Here is a 15751-nt window from a genome sequence, read left to right as displayed (position 1 = left end):
GACTTCACTCAACTCTGCATCATTGTAGGTGTATCTGCATCATTGTAGGTGTATCTGCAGTTTTCCTTGTTTTAGCTTCATAACCTTCACTGCAGACCCTGTTGGTTCTTCCTTGTTTGGGTAGCAGATGTGTAGCCATTGGGGGGACTTGGGGACCTTGCTCCCCCCTCCCTCCTCCACTTTATGCTCATGTCCCTTCCAAAATTGTTCAAGACAACGTAAAAAAACCCAAAGCCAAGGGAGAATATAGATAATGCAAAAGGAGAAAAATCTCCCTGGACCCTCAAAAAATGGGGTGAGGGGAAGAGACAGCTCAAACCACAAACCATTCACTATTAGCACACCTGTTTGTGCACTAGTTATATTTTTTATCACACATGGGTCAGCCCGGGGATGTTTCACAGATAACACCCTTCTGGGTGTATATTAGTGACAGCTGGTGCATAGGGACTTGTCCCCACTGCAAGCTGTGTGGCTGAGGGCTTCCCGTTCACCAATCACAATTTTAGTTGAGGTTTGTGGTTTGAGCTGTCTCTTCCCCTTACCCTGTTTTTTGAGGGTCCAGGGAGATTTTTCTCCTTTTGCCTTCAATACTTAGCTATTGAAGTTGTGTAACATAAGTGAGCGCCCTTAAATTTAGATGCAGATTTTCACTTTTGCGATATATAAATAAAAATGTATGCTATGCCCAGATTCCATTGTAGAATAGACCCTTCCTGTGCTGCATCAGGGCACCTAAACAGAGGCATCCGGTTATAGAATTGCCCTCTGTTTGCATATGCAAATATCTAGTACAAGTAGTTGGAAACACAGATTAACACTTTATTGAGCCTGAAGCAAACATATCTGTGGGTCCCTAACAAGGAACCCCTTTTACTTCTATCATCATTCCCCTATCCCTCAGTTACATTCATACTTTCTTTACCCCTTCCTCCTCATCTGAGATTTTCATTCATGGCATTCCCTTCCACTCTTCATCTCTCCAGAAGTTGTGTTCAGAAAGCTGCAGGTCCTAGTTCTGGATGTTTAGGTTTCTGTTTATTAATGAAATTGATGTACCACCTTTTATAATAACAATTATATATTTATTAACCACCTTTTCATAAAGAGATTCACCCAAAGCAGTTTGCAACACATTGAATAGTATTCATTTAATCAATTTTCTATAATGTTCTCCCAGGGGAGCTCAGAATGGTTTACATGAATTTATTCAGGTACTCAAGCATTTTCCTTGTCTGTCCCAGTGGGTTCACAATCTAATGCAGTGTTCTTCAACCACCGGTCCATGGACCAGTGCTGGTCCACAGAAATTTCCTGCCAGTCCAAAGGGCCAGCACGTGCATCAGTGCAATCGATGCAGTATTATCTTCGAGCCAGCTCCCTCTTCCTAACTGACTCAGAGTACAAAGCCACAGACAGTGGCTCCTACGGGCATCCTGCGCCTGAACCGGAAGCCTTCTCTCTGACATTGCAATGTCTGAGGGAAGGCTTCCAAATGAGGCACAGGACGTGCAAAGTGCAACTAGTACTATTATGGGGGCGGGGTCTGGGATGGAGATTGGGTAGAGATGAGCGGGGTCTGGCCCACAACTTAGCCCCATGTTCCTCAACTGTCGTCCACGGACCGATGCCGGTCCACAGAATAATTCTTTTATTTCTGCTGGTCCATAGGTGTAAAAAGGTTGAAAAACACTGATCTTTTTTTTTTTTAATTCTTTATTCATTTTCAAATTGAACAGCAAGTGCACAAAATAATATATTATACAAGTTATTCCACAATAGCACATTAATCTCTACCACATAAAAATCTAGTGATGCAATAACCCCCCCCCCAAACCACCCTTCCTTTATCACATTTTCAATAGGAATAAACACACATATTATATAGCATATTATAACATATTATATAAAATTATTCCCAACTCCCTCCCCCCTTTTGTGTGCTAAAAAAAAGAAAAGGAAAAGAGAAGAATCAATGACTATTCATCACAATATTTTGCCAATGGCCCCCATATTTTTATAAAGTTAGTATATGTCCCTCTTTGTACAGCTATTGCTATTCCATATTAAATATATGGCATAATGAATTCCACCAAAATGTGTAGCTAAGGTTTTTGTGATTTTTTCCAATTATTGGTTATATGTTGGATGGCAACCCCTGTCATAACTAATAAAAGTTTGTTGTTATATGATGATATTTGACTCTTTTTCCTCATCATCATGCCAAATAACACTGTATCGTAAGAAAGTGCAACATGATTTTCCAATAATGAGTTCACTTGAGACCAAATTGAATTCCAAAATATCTTAATATAGGGATAATAATAAAGTAAATGATCTAATGTCCCAGGTTCCAGATTACAATGCCAGCATTTATTGGACTTAGAACTATCTAGTTTTTGTAAACGAACAGGGGTCCAAAACACTATGTAACAAAAATAGCCAAGTTTGTCTCATAGATGCTGGCACTGTACATCTCATTCTCCAACACCAAATTCGTGGCCATTGAGATGCAGAAATTTGATGCTTGATCTCAATGCTCCAAATTTCTCTCAGACCATTCTTTGGTTTTTTATTCAAGTATCCAGATAATAATTTATACCACAATGTGGCTTGATGTCCTAGGAAGTCTGCTTGGAAGCATAGGAACTCCAGACTACATTGACTGTTCAAAGTCTTCCATTCAGGGAACCCTACCTGAATGGCCTGCTTCAACTGCAACCATTTAAAACTTTGTGTTTTACTAAGACCAAATCTATGTTGCAGTTGTGAAAATTCAAGCAGTTTACCATCCGAAATAACATCATTCAGAATTCGAATGCCTGCAATAATCCAGTACTTCCAAAGGACTTGAGCTCCGCCAATTTTAATCTTGGAGTTTATCCATAAGGATTGATTAGTTGACTTATTAATTGGGATAGGTGTTAAATTGCTGGTATATCTCAACGTTTTCCAAGTATCCATTAAAATTTTATTTTCCCTATATCTCCTAGGCATGTGAATACTTGGAACATGAACTAAATTCAAAGGAAACAAAAACACTGATCTAATGTACTTGGGTACTCTTAAGCATTTTCCTGATCTGTCCCAGCATGCTCACAATCTAACTGTGGTACCTGGGGCAATGGTGAGTTAGGTGACGGAGCAGGCTGGGTTTGAGCTTGGAACCTCAGCGTGCCAAGGCAGCAGCTCTAACCACTAGGTCACACTCTCCTCCCAATACTGGGGGCAGCAGTTTATTTGGGGCAAATTCTGGACAACAAAAACAAATCAAAGACTGTAATCAGAATCTGCTTCACATATTTGGGACATCCTGCTTAAATAAAAACTCCAGTTCTTCCAAATCTGGATTTTTGGGCTGGCCCCTAGATCCAAAGGAACTTTGTCCAGCCCTGGATTAGACTAGAGTAAGGAGAAAAGGGGTTTAAAGCCTTACACAAGGAAGAGAGGCAGGAGGGCTATTTTTATTAGTAAAATCTCTGGTAAAACCGGATGAGGATGAAAAAACACTTGACAGCATGTGAATCAACTTTTGAAAATTACTGGCGGTGTTAAACCAAATGAAAATTGTATTTCCTTGGACAGTTGAGGAGCTTGTTCAATATTAGGGGTGCTCAAGCACTCACAGAGCTGGCTGGCTCCTACACTTGACAGAATAAATGGAGAACTTGTGTTAAACAAAAAAAACCCACACTTAACCAAGGTACTGCAAGGTTTATAATGAATCACACCAGAGCAAAACAATCGCAAACAAGGTTAACTTGAAATGAAAAATAGCTTGCCTTGGAATGAGATACTTCTTTACCAACTTTTGCCCACAGTTGTTCATCAACTCTTACCTGCAGGATTCACACCCATCGCCCAAAGCAGCTGGGCAAAGGAGAACCGCAGCAACCAATGAAACGGGCAAGGCTGGGTTTCCAAGGCGGGAATTACGCTAAGCAACCAATAAGGAGCGGCAGTACAGCCTGTGCACTGCCGTGGTGAGAACGAGGAGGGAGGGCGAGGGAATCCACTGGAGCATTACTAGAGAGGGAAGTGCAAGCAGGGGGGTGTTTACACTAGAGAAGCAGAAAAATACCTGCAGGAATCAGAAGCGCGGGGAAGGCTTGCAGAGCTCGCAACTCTCCCCTCTAGCATCGCCGAACTAGCCGGGGTGGTGAGCGGTACTGCCCCTCGTTATCTCTCAGCTCCCCCCCCCCTGCAGCAGGCACCCCATGGTGTTCGGCTGGGATGAGGCGCGGTAGGGATGAGAACAGAGGCGGAAGCACGCGCTTGTAACCCTGTGGCTGCCGCTGCCCTCCAGCGAGTGAGCGAGTCTATGGAGGCGGGAGCCCGAAGCGGTCGAGTAGCGCTGCTCGCGGGCTGAAAGGGAGCCAGGGACAACAGGACCGCGGAGAGCTGCCACCATGGACTGCAGCCGCCTGAGGAACTTCATTACTAGATTTGTAAGTAGCAACACGAGAACACTCTTGTTTTCTTCCCTCACCCTACCAGAGGGGAGGAAAGCAAGTCTGTCAGATACTTGGAGCTTTTTGTTCTAAAAAGCCTCAACAGGTCCAGCGCAAATTATAAAAAAACATATTGTAAGCTTGGGTTAACGCTGTAGCGTGGCACCTGGACGGGATGAGCAGTCTCTTTCCTGCTCCTGTAGCTTTGGTTTCTGAGCTGCAGCCGCAGCGATTTGCCGCCTCCTTGTTTACTGGCTTGAAAGAGAGACACATTCAAGTGCTCTCAGAAAAGGCCTAGCTTAGGTAGTTATACACTTCCTGGAAATGAGAAACTCAGTGGTAGTACATTGGATGGTGCGGGTTGTTAAACCTTCTCCATTTTTTTTAAACATGTAGAGGTGATGAAGAGGCTGTTTTTATTGTAGAAACTAGGGCTGGACAAAGTTTCTTAGGATCTAGGAGCCAGACTTGAAACAAGTAGAATTTCCATTTTTATGCACATAAAAGATGCCAAGAGTGATTCCAAAGAATGATATTTACCACCCTAAGGAGTAAGATTGAAGACCAAAAGTGAGATTTTTTTTCATACATTATATGCAGGTTATAAATCTAGAATGATTTAAATATAGTATTGCTTTACAAATGAATCAAGGTAATATTAAATTCTATTGGCTTTTCTTTGCAGCTTCTGAAAGAATACAACATTTGGGCAACATTTTTAAACTGAAATTTATCTTCCACCCAGTAGTTAAAAGTATACATCAGTTTCAGAGCACATGTACCTGCAGTAAAAGGAAAAGGAACAGTGCAAGAGGAAACAGTAGGGGAAAGGTGTTCTTACTGATTGGGTTCAAATCCCATGCTGCTCCTTGGATTCTAGACAAGTCATTTAATCCCCCATTGCCCCAGGTACATTAGATAGAGTGAGAAAGCTTTCAAATTAATGTGAGATTTAGCATCTCTGAAATTGCTCATTCATAATCTGCTCAAGATGATGCACAGCAAGTTATTTATTAAAGTAGCCTTCTCCACAATGCTCACTCTCTCTCTGCCTTTTCCACACTGCTTTCTCTCCCTCTGCCTTCCCCACATCGCTCTTGCTCTCTCTTTCTGCTTTCCCCACAGGACATAAACCCCTATAGTTCTCTCTTGATGATCCCCCATCTCATTACCTTCCTATGGCACCCCCCCCCCACATAATTGTCTCCTAATAACCACCCCCATACTTGAGTTTCTCCATACACTTTTCCAGCTTTCTCTCTCTATCTGCACATTCTTCCCCAGCTCCTACTCCCCAACACAGTTCATAGACAACTCGGCGACAGACAAAGGCGCGCGCCGACAACTGAGCGCAAGATGGAGGTGCGCGCCGAAGAAAATTACAGTTTTTAGGGGTGCCGACGGGGGGTTTTGTTGGGGAGCCCCCCAGTTTACTTAATAGAGATCGCGCCGGCATTGTGGGGGGTTTGGGGGGTTGTAACCCTCCACATTTTACTGTAAACTTAACTTTTTCCCTAAAAACAGGGAAAAAGTGAAGTTTTCAGTAAAATGTGGGGGGTTACAACCCCCCACGCCCCCCACAACGCCGCGCGATCTCTATTAAATAAAGTGGGGGGGTTCCCCCCCACGCCCCCCTGTCAGAGTAATTTTCTGCGGTGCGCGCCTCTGCGCTGCGCTCAATTGTCTGCGCGTGCATTTGTCCCGGCACGCTTTTGACCTGACACCTCCCAACACACACACTCAGATCTCTCAACCCCCTCTTTTGCAGATACACAAACACAACAGATTCTGTATATACAGAATACTAGAGACATAGGGACTGAGCATTTTATTTTTTCAAGTACTTTGATCCCAGGGTCTCTCTTCTGCTTTTCTCAGTTTGTCATAACTATCTTTCTAGGCTCTCCAGCCATTTGACATTTCTTCTATTTCTATATCCACCATCCATCTTCCCTCTGTGTCCCTGTCTCTCCTGTTCAGAATCTCCTCTCTCTGTCGCTGTCTGTAGCATTGCCCCTCTTTGTCCTTGTCTTTATGATCCCTCCCATTACAGCATCTCTTCTCCATTTCTCTGTCTCTCCCCATGGCCAGCATTGCCTTATCTTTGGCCTGAAGAAATGGGATCACATATCCCCTTTCTACCACAAGCTGCACTGGCTGCCATTCGAATCCAGAGTCCTATTTAAGTTCTCTTGCATCTGCTACAAAACCGTTTCTGGTATGTCACCAGCCTATCTTTACCCCCACTTCAACCTGAACTATAATAAGAAGAGCCCCCGCAGAACAACTCTATTCGCTTTTCCCTCACTGAAATCGTGTCACCTTAAAAGATTCCTCGAACGAACCTTCTCTTTCCAAGCGGCCAAACTAAACTCATGGCTCGCCCAAATCATACTTGACAGCTATTCATACCTCCCCTTCAGAAAAAAGCTCAAAACTCTACTTTTTAACGGACCAAATCCCTAACGCTCCCCTCTTCCGCCGTAACGCTACCCCCTCTCCTCCTTAGAAAACTGATGAAACCCCTCCTTTGCAACAGACCTATCCCTTAGCCCCCCCTTCCCCCATCTAAACCCTCCTCTCCCCTCTCCCCCCCTTACTTTCCCACCCCCCCTCCAAGTTGGTTGCCCCCCCCCTGTTTCCATCTAATATGCTCTTATCTAATTTCCTCTCTTAAACTCTATTGTATCCTACTGCAGCACTCTGTATGTATCCCGTATTGTATCCTACTGCAGCACACTGTACGTATCCCGTATTTAGCCCTTCCCCCTCCTAAATCGTTTATGTAAACGAGTTCGTCCCCACGATTGCCTTGTTATGTTCTTCTTTTTTCGAATCGCACTGTATGTAATTCATCTACCTGTTGTGAACCGCCTTGAACTCCCTGGGTATGGCGGTATACAAAATAAAATATTATTATTATTATTATTATTTCTGTGTCTGTCTTTATGCTCACTGCCCATACAGCATCTCTTCTCCATTTCTCTGTCTCTCCCCATGGCCAGCATTGCTTTTCTGTGTCTCTCTTTATGCTCACTGCCCATACAGCATCTCTTCTCCATTTCTCTGTCTCTCCCCATGGCCAGCATTGCTTTTCTGTGTCTGTCTTTATGCTCACTGCCCATACAGCATCTCTTCTCCATTTCTCTGTCTCTCCCCATGGCCAGCATTGCTTTTCTGTGTCTGTCTTTATGCTCACTGCCCATACAGCATCTCTTCTCCATTTCTCTGTCTCTCCCCATGGCCAGCATTGCTTTTCTGTGTCTGTCTTTATGCTCACTGCCCATACAGCATCTCTTCTCCATTTCTCTGTCTCTCCCCATGGCCAGCATTGCTTTTCTGTGTCTCTCTTTATGCTCACTGCCCATACAGCATCTCTTCTCCATTTCTCTGTCTCTCCCCATGGCCAGCATTGCTTTTCTGTGTCTCTCTTTATGCTCACTGCCCATACAGCATCTCTTCTCCATTTCTCTGTCTCTCCCCATGGCCAGCATTGCTTTTCTGTGTCTGTCTTTATGCTCACTGCCCATACAGCATCTCTTCTCCATTTCTCTGTCTCTCCCCATGGCCAGCATTGCTTTTCTGTGTCTCTCTTTATGCTCACTGCCCATACAGCATCTCTTCTCCATTTCTCTGTCTCTCCCCATGGCCAGCATTGCTTTTCTGTGTCTGTCTTTATGCTCACTGCCCATACAGCATCTCTTCTCCAAGTCCCTATCCCACCTCAGAGCCACCATCTCTCACTCTCTTCCCTAACCTCCACCCTCCCATGATCTGGGCTCTCGGAGAGAGTGGGAGCCAGAAGGCCTTGAGCATGTGCAGCACAGCAGAGATCAGCGGCAGGCACGGCAGGCTCTTTCAGCACCGGCACATCCAGTGGGCTGGTGTTGCGTGCTGATGTCTGATCAAGTTAAGGGTTTGGGCTAGGGGGCAAAGCCGGTCCCTGGGGGTGGGGTGGAAGCATGCCAGTGGCCTGGGGGGGGTCTTTTGGGGATATGGTGGGGTAGGGTGGAAGTCTTGGGAGATGGGTCTTTTTGGGATGTGGAACGAATCATCTGAGTTTCCCTTACTTTCTATGGGGAAACTCGCTTTGATGTACAAGCACTTTGGTTTACGAGCATGCTTCTGGAATGAATTATACTCGCAAGCCAAGGTATTTATTCCATTTTTTATACTGTTCTGCCAAGGGAGTTCAGAATGGCTTACATGAATTTATTCAGGTACTCAAGTATTTTCCCCTGTCTGTTCTGGCAGGCTCACAATCTGTCTATTGCAGCTAGGGCAATGGGGGGATTAAGTGATTTTTCTATCAACAATATGCAAGAGAGAAGGTTCAATGCACCAAAAAAATACCAACTCTATCCTCTTAAAGTTATTTATAACATAAAAATAATTGTGTACCAAAGTAGCTGTTATTACAAGGAGGAAAAAGCTTCAGATCCCCGTCTCCAGCCAGAACAAATCTTGCTGGGAGACTAGAAAGGGTAAATATCTCACCGGCTTGTAAAAAAACCTCCTGGTATGACTATAGATGTTCTTAATATGCCTTATAAGTCTTCAAAAAACTTAAAAACTGTAGCTTAAGTGAGTATGTAGTTCTGCATATACAGTTCCTGTCAAAACAGTTATTCAAAAGTTATTCTCTTAAACATCCAGCTCTGCATATATCACCAAGCTACTAATTTGCAATTGGAGAGTTCAGCACTAAGTAGCTGTTGTTTTTAATAACTTTTGAATAACTGTTTGACAGGAACTGTATATGCAGAACTACATACTCACTTTAGCTACAGTCTCTAAGGGCTCCTTTTACGAAGCCGCGTTAGCGGTTTTACGCGCGTAATAGCGTGTGCTAATGTGCTGGCCGCACTAGCTGCTACCACTTCCTCTTGAGCAGGCGGTAGTTTTTCAGCTAGCGCAGGGGTTAGCGCATGATAGAAAGTCGCCATGCACTAAACACGGCTTCGTAAAAGGAGCCCTAAGTTTTTTTGAAGACTTATAAAACATATTAAGAATATCTATAGTCATACCAGGAGATTTTTTTTCAAGCCGGTGAGGTATTTACCCTTTCTAGTCTCCCAGCAAAATTTGTTCTGGATGGAGACGGGGATCTGAGGCTTTTTCCTCCTTGTAATAATAGCTACTTTAGTACACAATTATTTTTGTGTTAAGAGAATAGAGTTGGGATTAAAGGGTAAATTCTATAAGAAACGCCCAAAAGTTACGACTCAAGTAAAATTGGGTGCTATTTAATGAACCATGTTGAGCGGAACCTATTTTGGAGGCACCCAAGAAATAGGCCAGCTCTAGGCACAACTAAAAGGCACCTAACCGCGCTTAAGCACACTTAAGGGCAGTGATTCTGCAACAAGGCACCTAACATGTAGCCACGCCCATGCCTAACATGTATAGAGTCTATTTTTTTTGAAGGCTGCCTAAATTTTTAGAGGTGCCTTGTTACAGAATCGTGCTTTCTTGATAGGTGCCTATGTTTCAATCAGTGCTGATTAAAAAGCTTAATTGAGCTTGTTATTCAATTTAGATAGGCGCCTATCTAGTTGGGTGACTCCGAAATAGGCGCTGGTTACAGAATTTGGTCCTAAGTGATTTCCCAGGGTCACAGGAGCAGCTTGGGTTTGAACCCATGTCCTCAGGGTGCTGATGCTGTAGCTTTAACCATTGCGCTGGGGATAGCAGGATGGAGTGAAGGAGGATTTACTACTGCATACACTAAAGGCACAATATGAGAGATAGGAAGAGAACCAGGAAAGTACAGAGCCCTGGAATCCAAATGAGGACAGTTTATCAAGGAGAAGGTTGTGGTCTACAGTGTCAAAAGCAGCAGATAAATAGGTCAAGGATGAGGATAGAATAGAGGCCTTTGGATTTGGCTAGGAACAAGTCATTGGAGACTTTGGTAAGGGAATTTTCTGTAGAGTGAAGGGGGCAAAAGCCTGGCTGGAGTGGTCAGGAGTATCTAAGGATGACAGAAAGTCAAAAGAACACCAGTGAATGGCACATTCAAGCAGTTTGGATAGGAAATGGAGGAAGGAGATGGGGCAGTAGTTGGAAAGGCAGGTAGGGTCCTATGAAGTTTGGTTTTTTTGAGGAGTGATATAATAACAGTGCGTTTGAAGATGTTGATGACAGTTGCAATGGAAAGGGATAGATTGAGGATATGACAAGATGGATCAGAGGAGCAGGCAGAAAGTTTGGAAGAGGAAAGAAAACGTGCAGTTTCATCCTCAGTGATTTCAGGAAAGGAAGAGAAGGTGGCAGGGGCCGAAGGAGGGTTGACAAAGTGGACTGAGGGAGGGGAGAGTTGGAGGTGACTTGGTTGAGAACTCAAGGTTAATCTTGTGACCCTTGTCATAGAAGTACTCAACCATAGTCTGAGTACTTAAAGCTGCCAATTATTAGTTTGTCGATTTCATCTCTCATAGTTGTTATTTAAAGACAAATGGGATAGGCTCTAAGGTTCTGGATGGTTTGTCTTAGAATTAAGGCACAGCAAAAATTGTATTGAATGAAAGTCATTTTGATATACTTGTTAATCAGAACACAGGTGAAAAGGTGCACTGTGTCAAGAGAGAGCAATGAAAAGGATTGTCCATTAGAGGGTTTATTGAAGATAATTGTCATTTGGTTTTCCTGTATAGACAGAGCTAGCCTAGAGGTGGGTGGGAGAGAGAAAAGAAGGGAAAGACTATAAAGTAAGAAGTAGGACAGCAATATAGCAAGTTATAGGATAGATGGAGGAAAGTCAGCAGTGTTCTAGAAAGAAATTAGAGAGACGCATACACTGGTAAGTGAATAGTTTATAATCTATGAATCAATCCAAAAGACATAAATCTGAAAATATATAAATCCAGAAAAGCTTAGTTCTGAGGCTTGCAGTGCTTCTCAGGAATTCCCAACTCTCCAGGAATCAGCCCCTTCCCTAAAGATACAGACTTTGCTATGTAGCAGGTACAATGGGAGCTAAATTAATTAAATGAAACCTCAGTAACCTCAGCAATAGGAGGAAGTTTCAAACACATTTCTTGAAATAAGTACCCTAATTAAACAATTTAAGCCCAAAAAACATACCCCCCTCTTTTACAAAGCCATGGTAGTTGCTGCCGCATGGCAAACACCCCAGTGCCCATTAAGAATATAAGAATAGCCTTACTGGGTCAGACCAATGGTCCATCAAGCCCAATAGCCTGTTCTCACAGTGGCCAATCCAGGTCCCTAGTACCTGGCCAAAACCCAAAGAGTAGCAACATTCCATGCTACCGATCCAGGGAAAGCAGAGGCTTCCCCCATATCTTAATAACAAACTATGGACTTTTTCTCCAGGAACTTGTCCAAACCCTTCTTAAAACCAGCTACACTATCTGCTCTTACCACATCCTCTGGCAACGCGATCCAGAGCTTAACTATTCTCTGGTTTTAAAAGTATTTCCCTGTAACTTCATCGAGTGTCCCCTAGTCTTTGTAATTGTAGACGGAGTGAAAAATCGATTCACTTGTACCCGTTCGACCCTGGCACTCTCTCCACCACCGTTTCACCCCCTCCTCTCTATCTCTATGCTACACAAATCTGTAAATGAAGCCGTCTCCTCCTATAACACCACTCTCTCCTCTGTTCTAAGTACCCCTATGGGCCTCGGAGCGATTACCGCAGCAGCAGCCTCTACCGCGACTTTGTAAAAGAAGCCCATAGTTTCAAACACATTTGTTTAGAAAATCAGTGGTGTCTTCAATGAAGTTATTTGTCATTCTCACATAATGTTTGAGATTCCTTTTTATTAGTTCAGTTTACTATTAGGCTCTGAGTGTGCCAGTACGGGATATAATTAGTCTGCTAAGACACTTGGGTTTGTGAATTTTAGGTAGCATCTAAAAGGTAGCAATAGAATATGTTTGTACAAATTGTGGATGTGTAAATAAATCGCTTCTATTTTTATTGAAATAATTAATTTAATGTGAATAAGGAATAAGTTATATCTGGCAGATGTAGGACTAGGAATCCACTTTTCTGTGCTGGCTAAAAAACAAGCTCATGACTCAGTAAACTTGTTACTCAAGTCAATAAGTTGCCACAGGTTGTTTTTCATTTTATATGTAATAGTAGTTTTAATATTGTAGTCAAGTTTATTTCTTGAAGAATGTGTGCATAAATGGTACATGCTACAGTTAGGATACACTATGTCAATTTGACTCTGATTGTTTGCCTTTTTGACAGGAAAATATCCTGTTAAATTCCAATTGTGTTACTGTGATATGGTAAGAACAGGCACACTAAGTATTGTGTTGTATGGCAATTAAAATTGAAGGAGGAAAAAGTAGAAAGCAAGTGTTAACCTGATAACTAGCACAATATTCTTGGCAGTGTTGGCGTGTTGTTCTAATAACCCACTTTTTTATTTGTTTGCTCTGTAGTTCCTTTTTTTCCTCAAGATCAGGTAAAACCAGTTCTATTATACGACTGCCAACTGGATCCAGTTTCACAGTCCTGGGTTTTTCTCCCCCCCCCCCCCCCCACACACACACACACACTTTGCTCGCTGGGACTTGTAGTTTGGCTTACCCCATTCAATTCCCTAAAAAAAAGCAAGACAAGTCTCAGCATGCAGTGGGGCAAACCCAGGACTGCAACAACCCTGTCCTGTGGGTGGTGTGTGGTGCAGTGGTTAGAGCAACAGCTTCAGCACTCTGAGGCAGGCTGTGGGTTCAAATCCCACCCTGCTCCTTGTGACCCTGGGCAGGTCTTTAATCCCCGATTGCCCCAGCTTCATTATATAGAGTGTGAGCCCACCAGAACAGATAAGGAAAAATGCTTGAGTCCCGAATGTAAACTAAGTAGTATACAAATACTTAAATAAATAAAATAAATCTGGATCAAGTTGTTAGCCTTAGTCTAGAACTCTAGTACCATGAAACTTCACTTGTAAATGCATAGGTTTCTATCTGTCACCATTTTTAGTTTATACAATGATCTTGATGACAGGAGGCATGCACCAATGTTCCTCCTGGAACTTTGTATTTTGGTTCTGAGGGGCCCTTTACTAAGCTGCATTAGGTACTAATGCATACCTAATGCAACTTAAAATAGCATACTGCAGGATGCACTCAGGAATCCTGTGGTTGCTCTAAAATATATATATTTTAAGGGGACATGTTTGGGGTGGAGAATGGGTGTTCCTACATTCACTAGTTAGAACAGGAACACTGCATGTGCCCTTACCACCTATAAAATGGATAGTGTTAAATATTCACATGATAAGTTTTAAAAATGACCATATGCTAATGGGAAAAACAGAAAATGATCCATTTTATGGCTGCAGTAAAAATGGCCTTAGTGCAAAGGGACATGCTAAGGTCGCTTTATGCTGCAGCTTAATAAAAGAATCCCTAAATCAGTCCTTCTAGTGCAGGTGTGTCAAAGTCCCTCCTGGAGGGCTGCAATCCAGTCGGGTTTTCAGGATTTCCCCAATGAATTTGCATGAGATCTATTTGCACTGCTTTCATTGTATGCTAATAGATCTCATGCATATTCATTGGGGAAATCCTGAAAACCCGAATGGATTGCGGCCTTCCAGGAGGGACTTTGACACCCCTGTTCTAGTGTCACCCTTACCAGAGACCATGATTCTTTCCCAGGCCAATCCATCCCCAAGAGGCTGTAAACGGTGATATGAAAGGCCCGGTGGTGGTAATCAGCACTGCCACTGATCTGACCCCAAAACACAATTTTAATTTCCAGGGCTGTGAAAATGATACACTACCTTTAACTTTGACTCTTCTATTTTTCTACTGTATAACTCCGACTCCTACAATATATAGTAAATGTAAGATATTTAGAAACATGATGGCAGATAAAGGCCAATTGGTCCATCCAGTCTTCCATCTACTATCTCCTCTTCTCCCTAAGAGATCCCATGTGCCTGTCCCATGCTTTCTTGAATTCAGACACAGAGGGGCATGTTTGAAAAAATGTCTGAGTCCAACTTGGACGTTTCCAACTGAACGTCCAATGTTGGAGGAACAAAAATGACCATTTATGAAGGGCAAACTGCTGGACGTCCAAATATAATTTTTTTGTTTTTTAAATCTTGGCCACCAGGACATCTAACTTTATACCTCATTTTCGATCAGAAAAATATCCAGGTTGAATACATCCTAATCCTGACCATTTGGATATGGGTGGTGCCAGCATAGTAATGGATAGTCTTCCACTGCAGGTAATTGAGGCCAGCAGGGTGCTGGATTTTAAGAGAAAATGGGATAAGCATGTGGGATCACTTCAAGGAAGAAATTAAGGGGGGGGGTCATTAGAGTGGGCAGACTTTTTGGGCTGTGGCCCTTTTCAGCTGTCATCGTCTATGTTTCTATAGACATACCGGCAGGCACTGCTGTGAACTTCAAATGAAGGGTGCCAGTTATATATCTCACCATAATTCCCTTATAATTTAGGTTAAGCCCCCCCCAAAACCTATTATATTCTCCTGTGTACCACCCAATAGCACTTATGGCTGCAGGTGGCACCTATATAGCAGCAGAGTAGGGTTTGGGTGGACTCAAACATCCTATCATAAATGTAGTAGCTAGAGTGGCTTATGGGCCTGGGTCTTCCTCTCTATGGTTCACTAGCCCACGCACCAGGCTACTTAACCTTTTGTATCGTAATAAATTTTACGTTATGCTGGTTCCAATCGTAATTATTTTAGCAAAGTTTTGTATTATTCACCGTTATCATTTATGTCTATTGTAAACATAATGTAAATAAGTCATAAGTCTGTAAATTCAAATATTTTGTGTTCCTGGCTCTTTATTAGTCCATACAGACTGTTTATCCACTGTCTATGTCATTTTTGGAATGTCCCGTCATCTGGGACACACGATAGGAAAAGGTTAAATTACCTGTATGCAGCTCTATTAGGCTTCCTCATACCAGATGCTGCTGTTTTAGAGACAGGTATGTACCTTTTTGTTTTCATTTTTATGTGTTGGAAGGGGGTCAGTGAGCATTAGGGGAGTGTGGGGGTGTCTTACCTTGATGCATTCACTACTCATCTAATCAGTTTGGATACCTTAGTGGCACTTAGACCCTACTAAAACAGGTCTAGTTCCAAACGTATAAGTTCCATCCAGGATGTCTTGCAAAATGTTTGATTATTGCTGCAAGATGTCCATGTCTAACCCACCCTTGAGACTACCCAAAGCCTGTCCATAACATCTTAGCCTCCACTAAGCCCATCTCGTGCTCTGGACATATAGAGACTGGAGCATCTTGCTAGACGTACAGAAAAACAGTT

The 15751-nt window shown here is 42.9% G+C and overlaps 1 protein-coding gene across 2 annotated transcripts in view; it reads left to right on the top strand.

The window, feature by feature from the left end:
• The first annotated feature begins 3990 nt into the window (after window positions 1-3990).
• ATP11A (ATPase phospholipid transporting 11A) overlaps window positions 3991-15751 on the top strand; it is a 413748-nt gene continuing 401987 nt past the window's right edge. For both annotated transcript variants that reach the window (XM_033948051.1, XM_033948052.1), the window contains exon 1: window positions 3991-4448. In XM_033948051.1, the coding sequence (XP_033803942.1) occupies window positions 4410-4448 (39 nt within the window). In that variant the 5' untranslated portion in view covers window positions 3991-4409. The remainder of the gene's footprint in view (window positions 4449-15751) is intronic.

The sequence above is a fragment of the Geotrypetes seraphini genome, chromosome 6 (assembly GCF_902459505.1).
Source record: "Geotrypetes seraphini chromosome 6, aGeoSer1.1, whole genome shotgun sequence".
Classification (NCBI taxonomy): Eukaryota; Metazoa; Chordata; class Amphibia; order Gymnophiona; family Dermophiidae; genus Geotrypetes; species Geotrypetes seraphini.
This window is presented reverse-complemented; position numbering and strand designations above follow the sequence as displayed.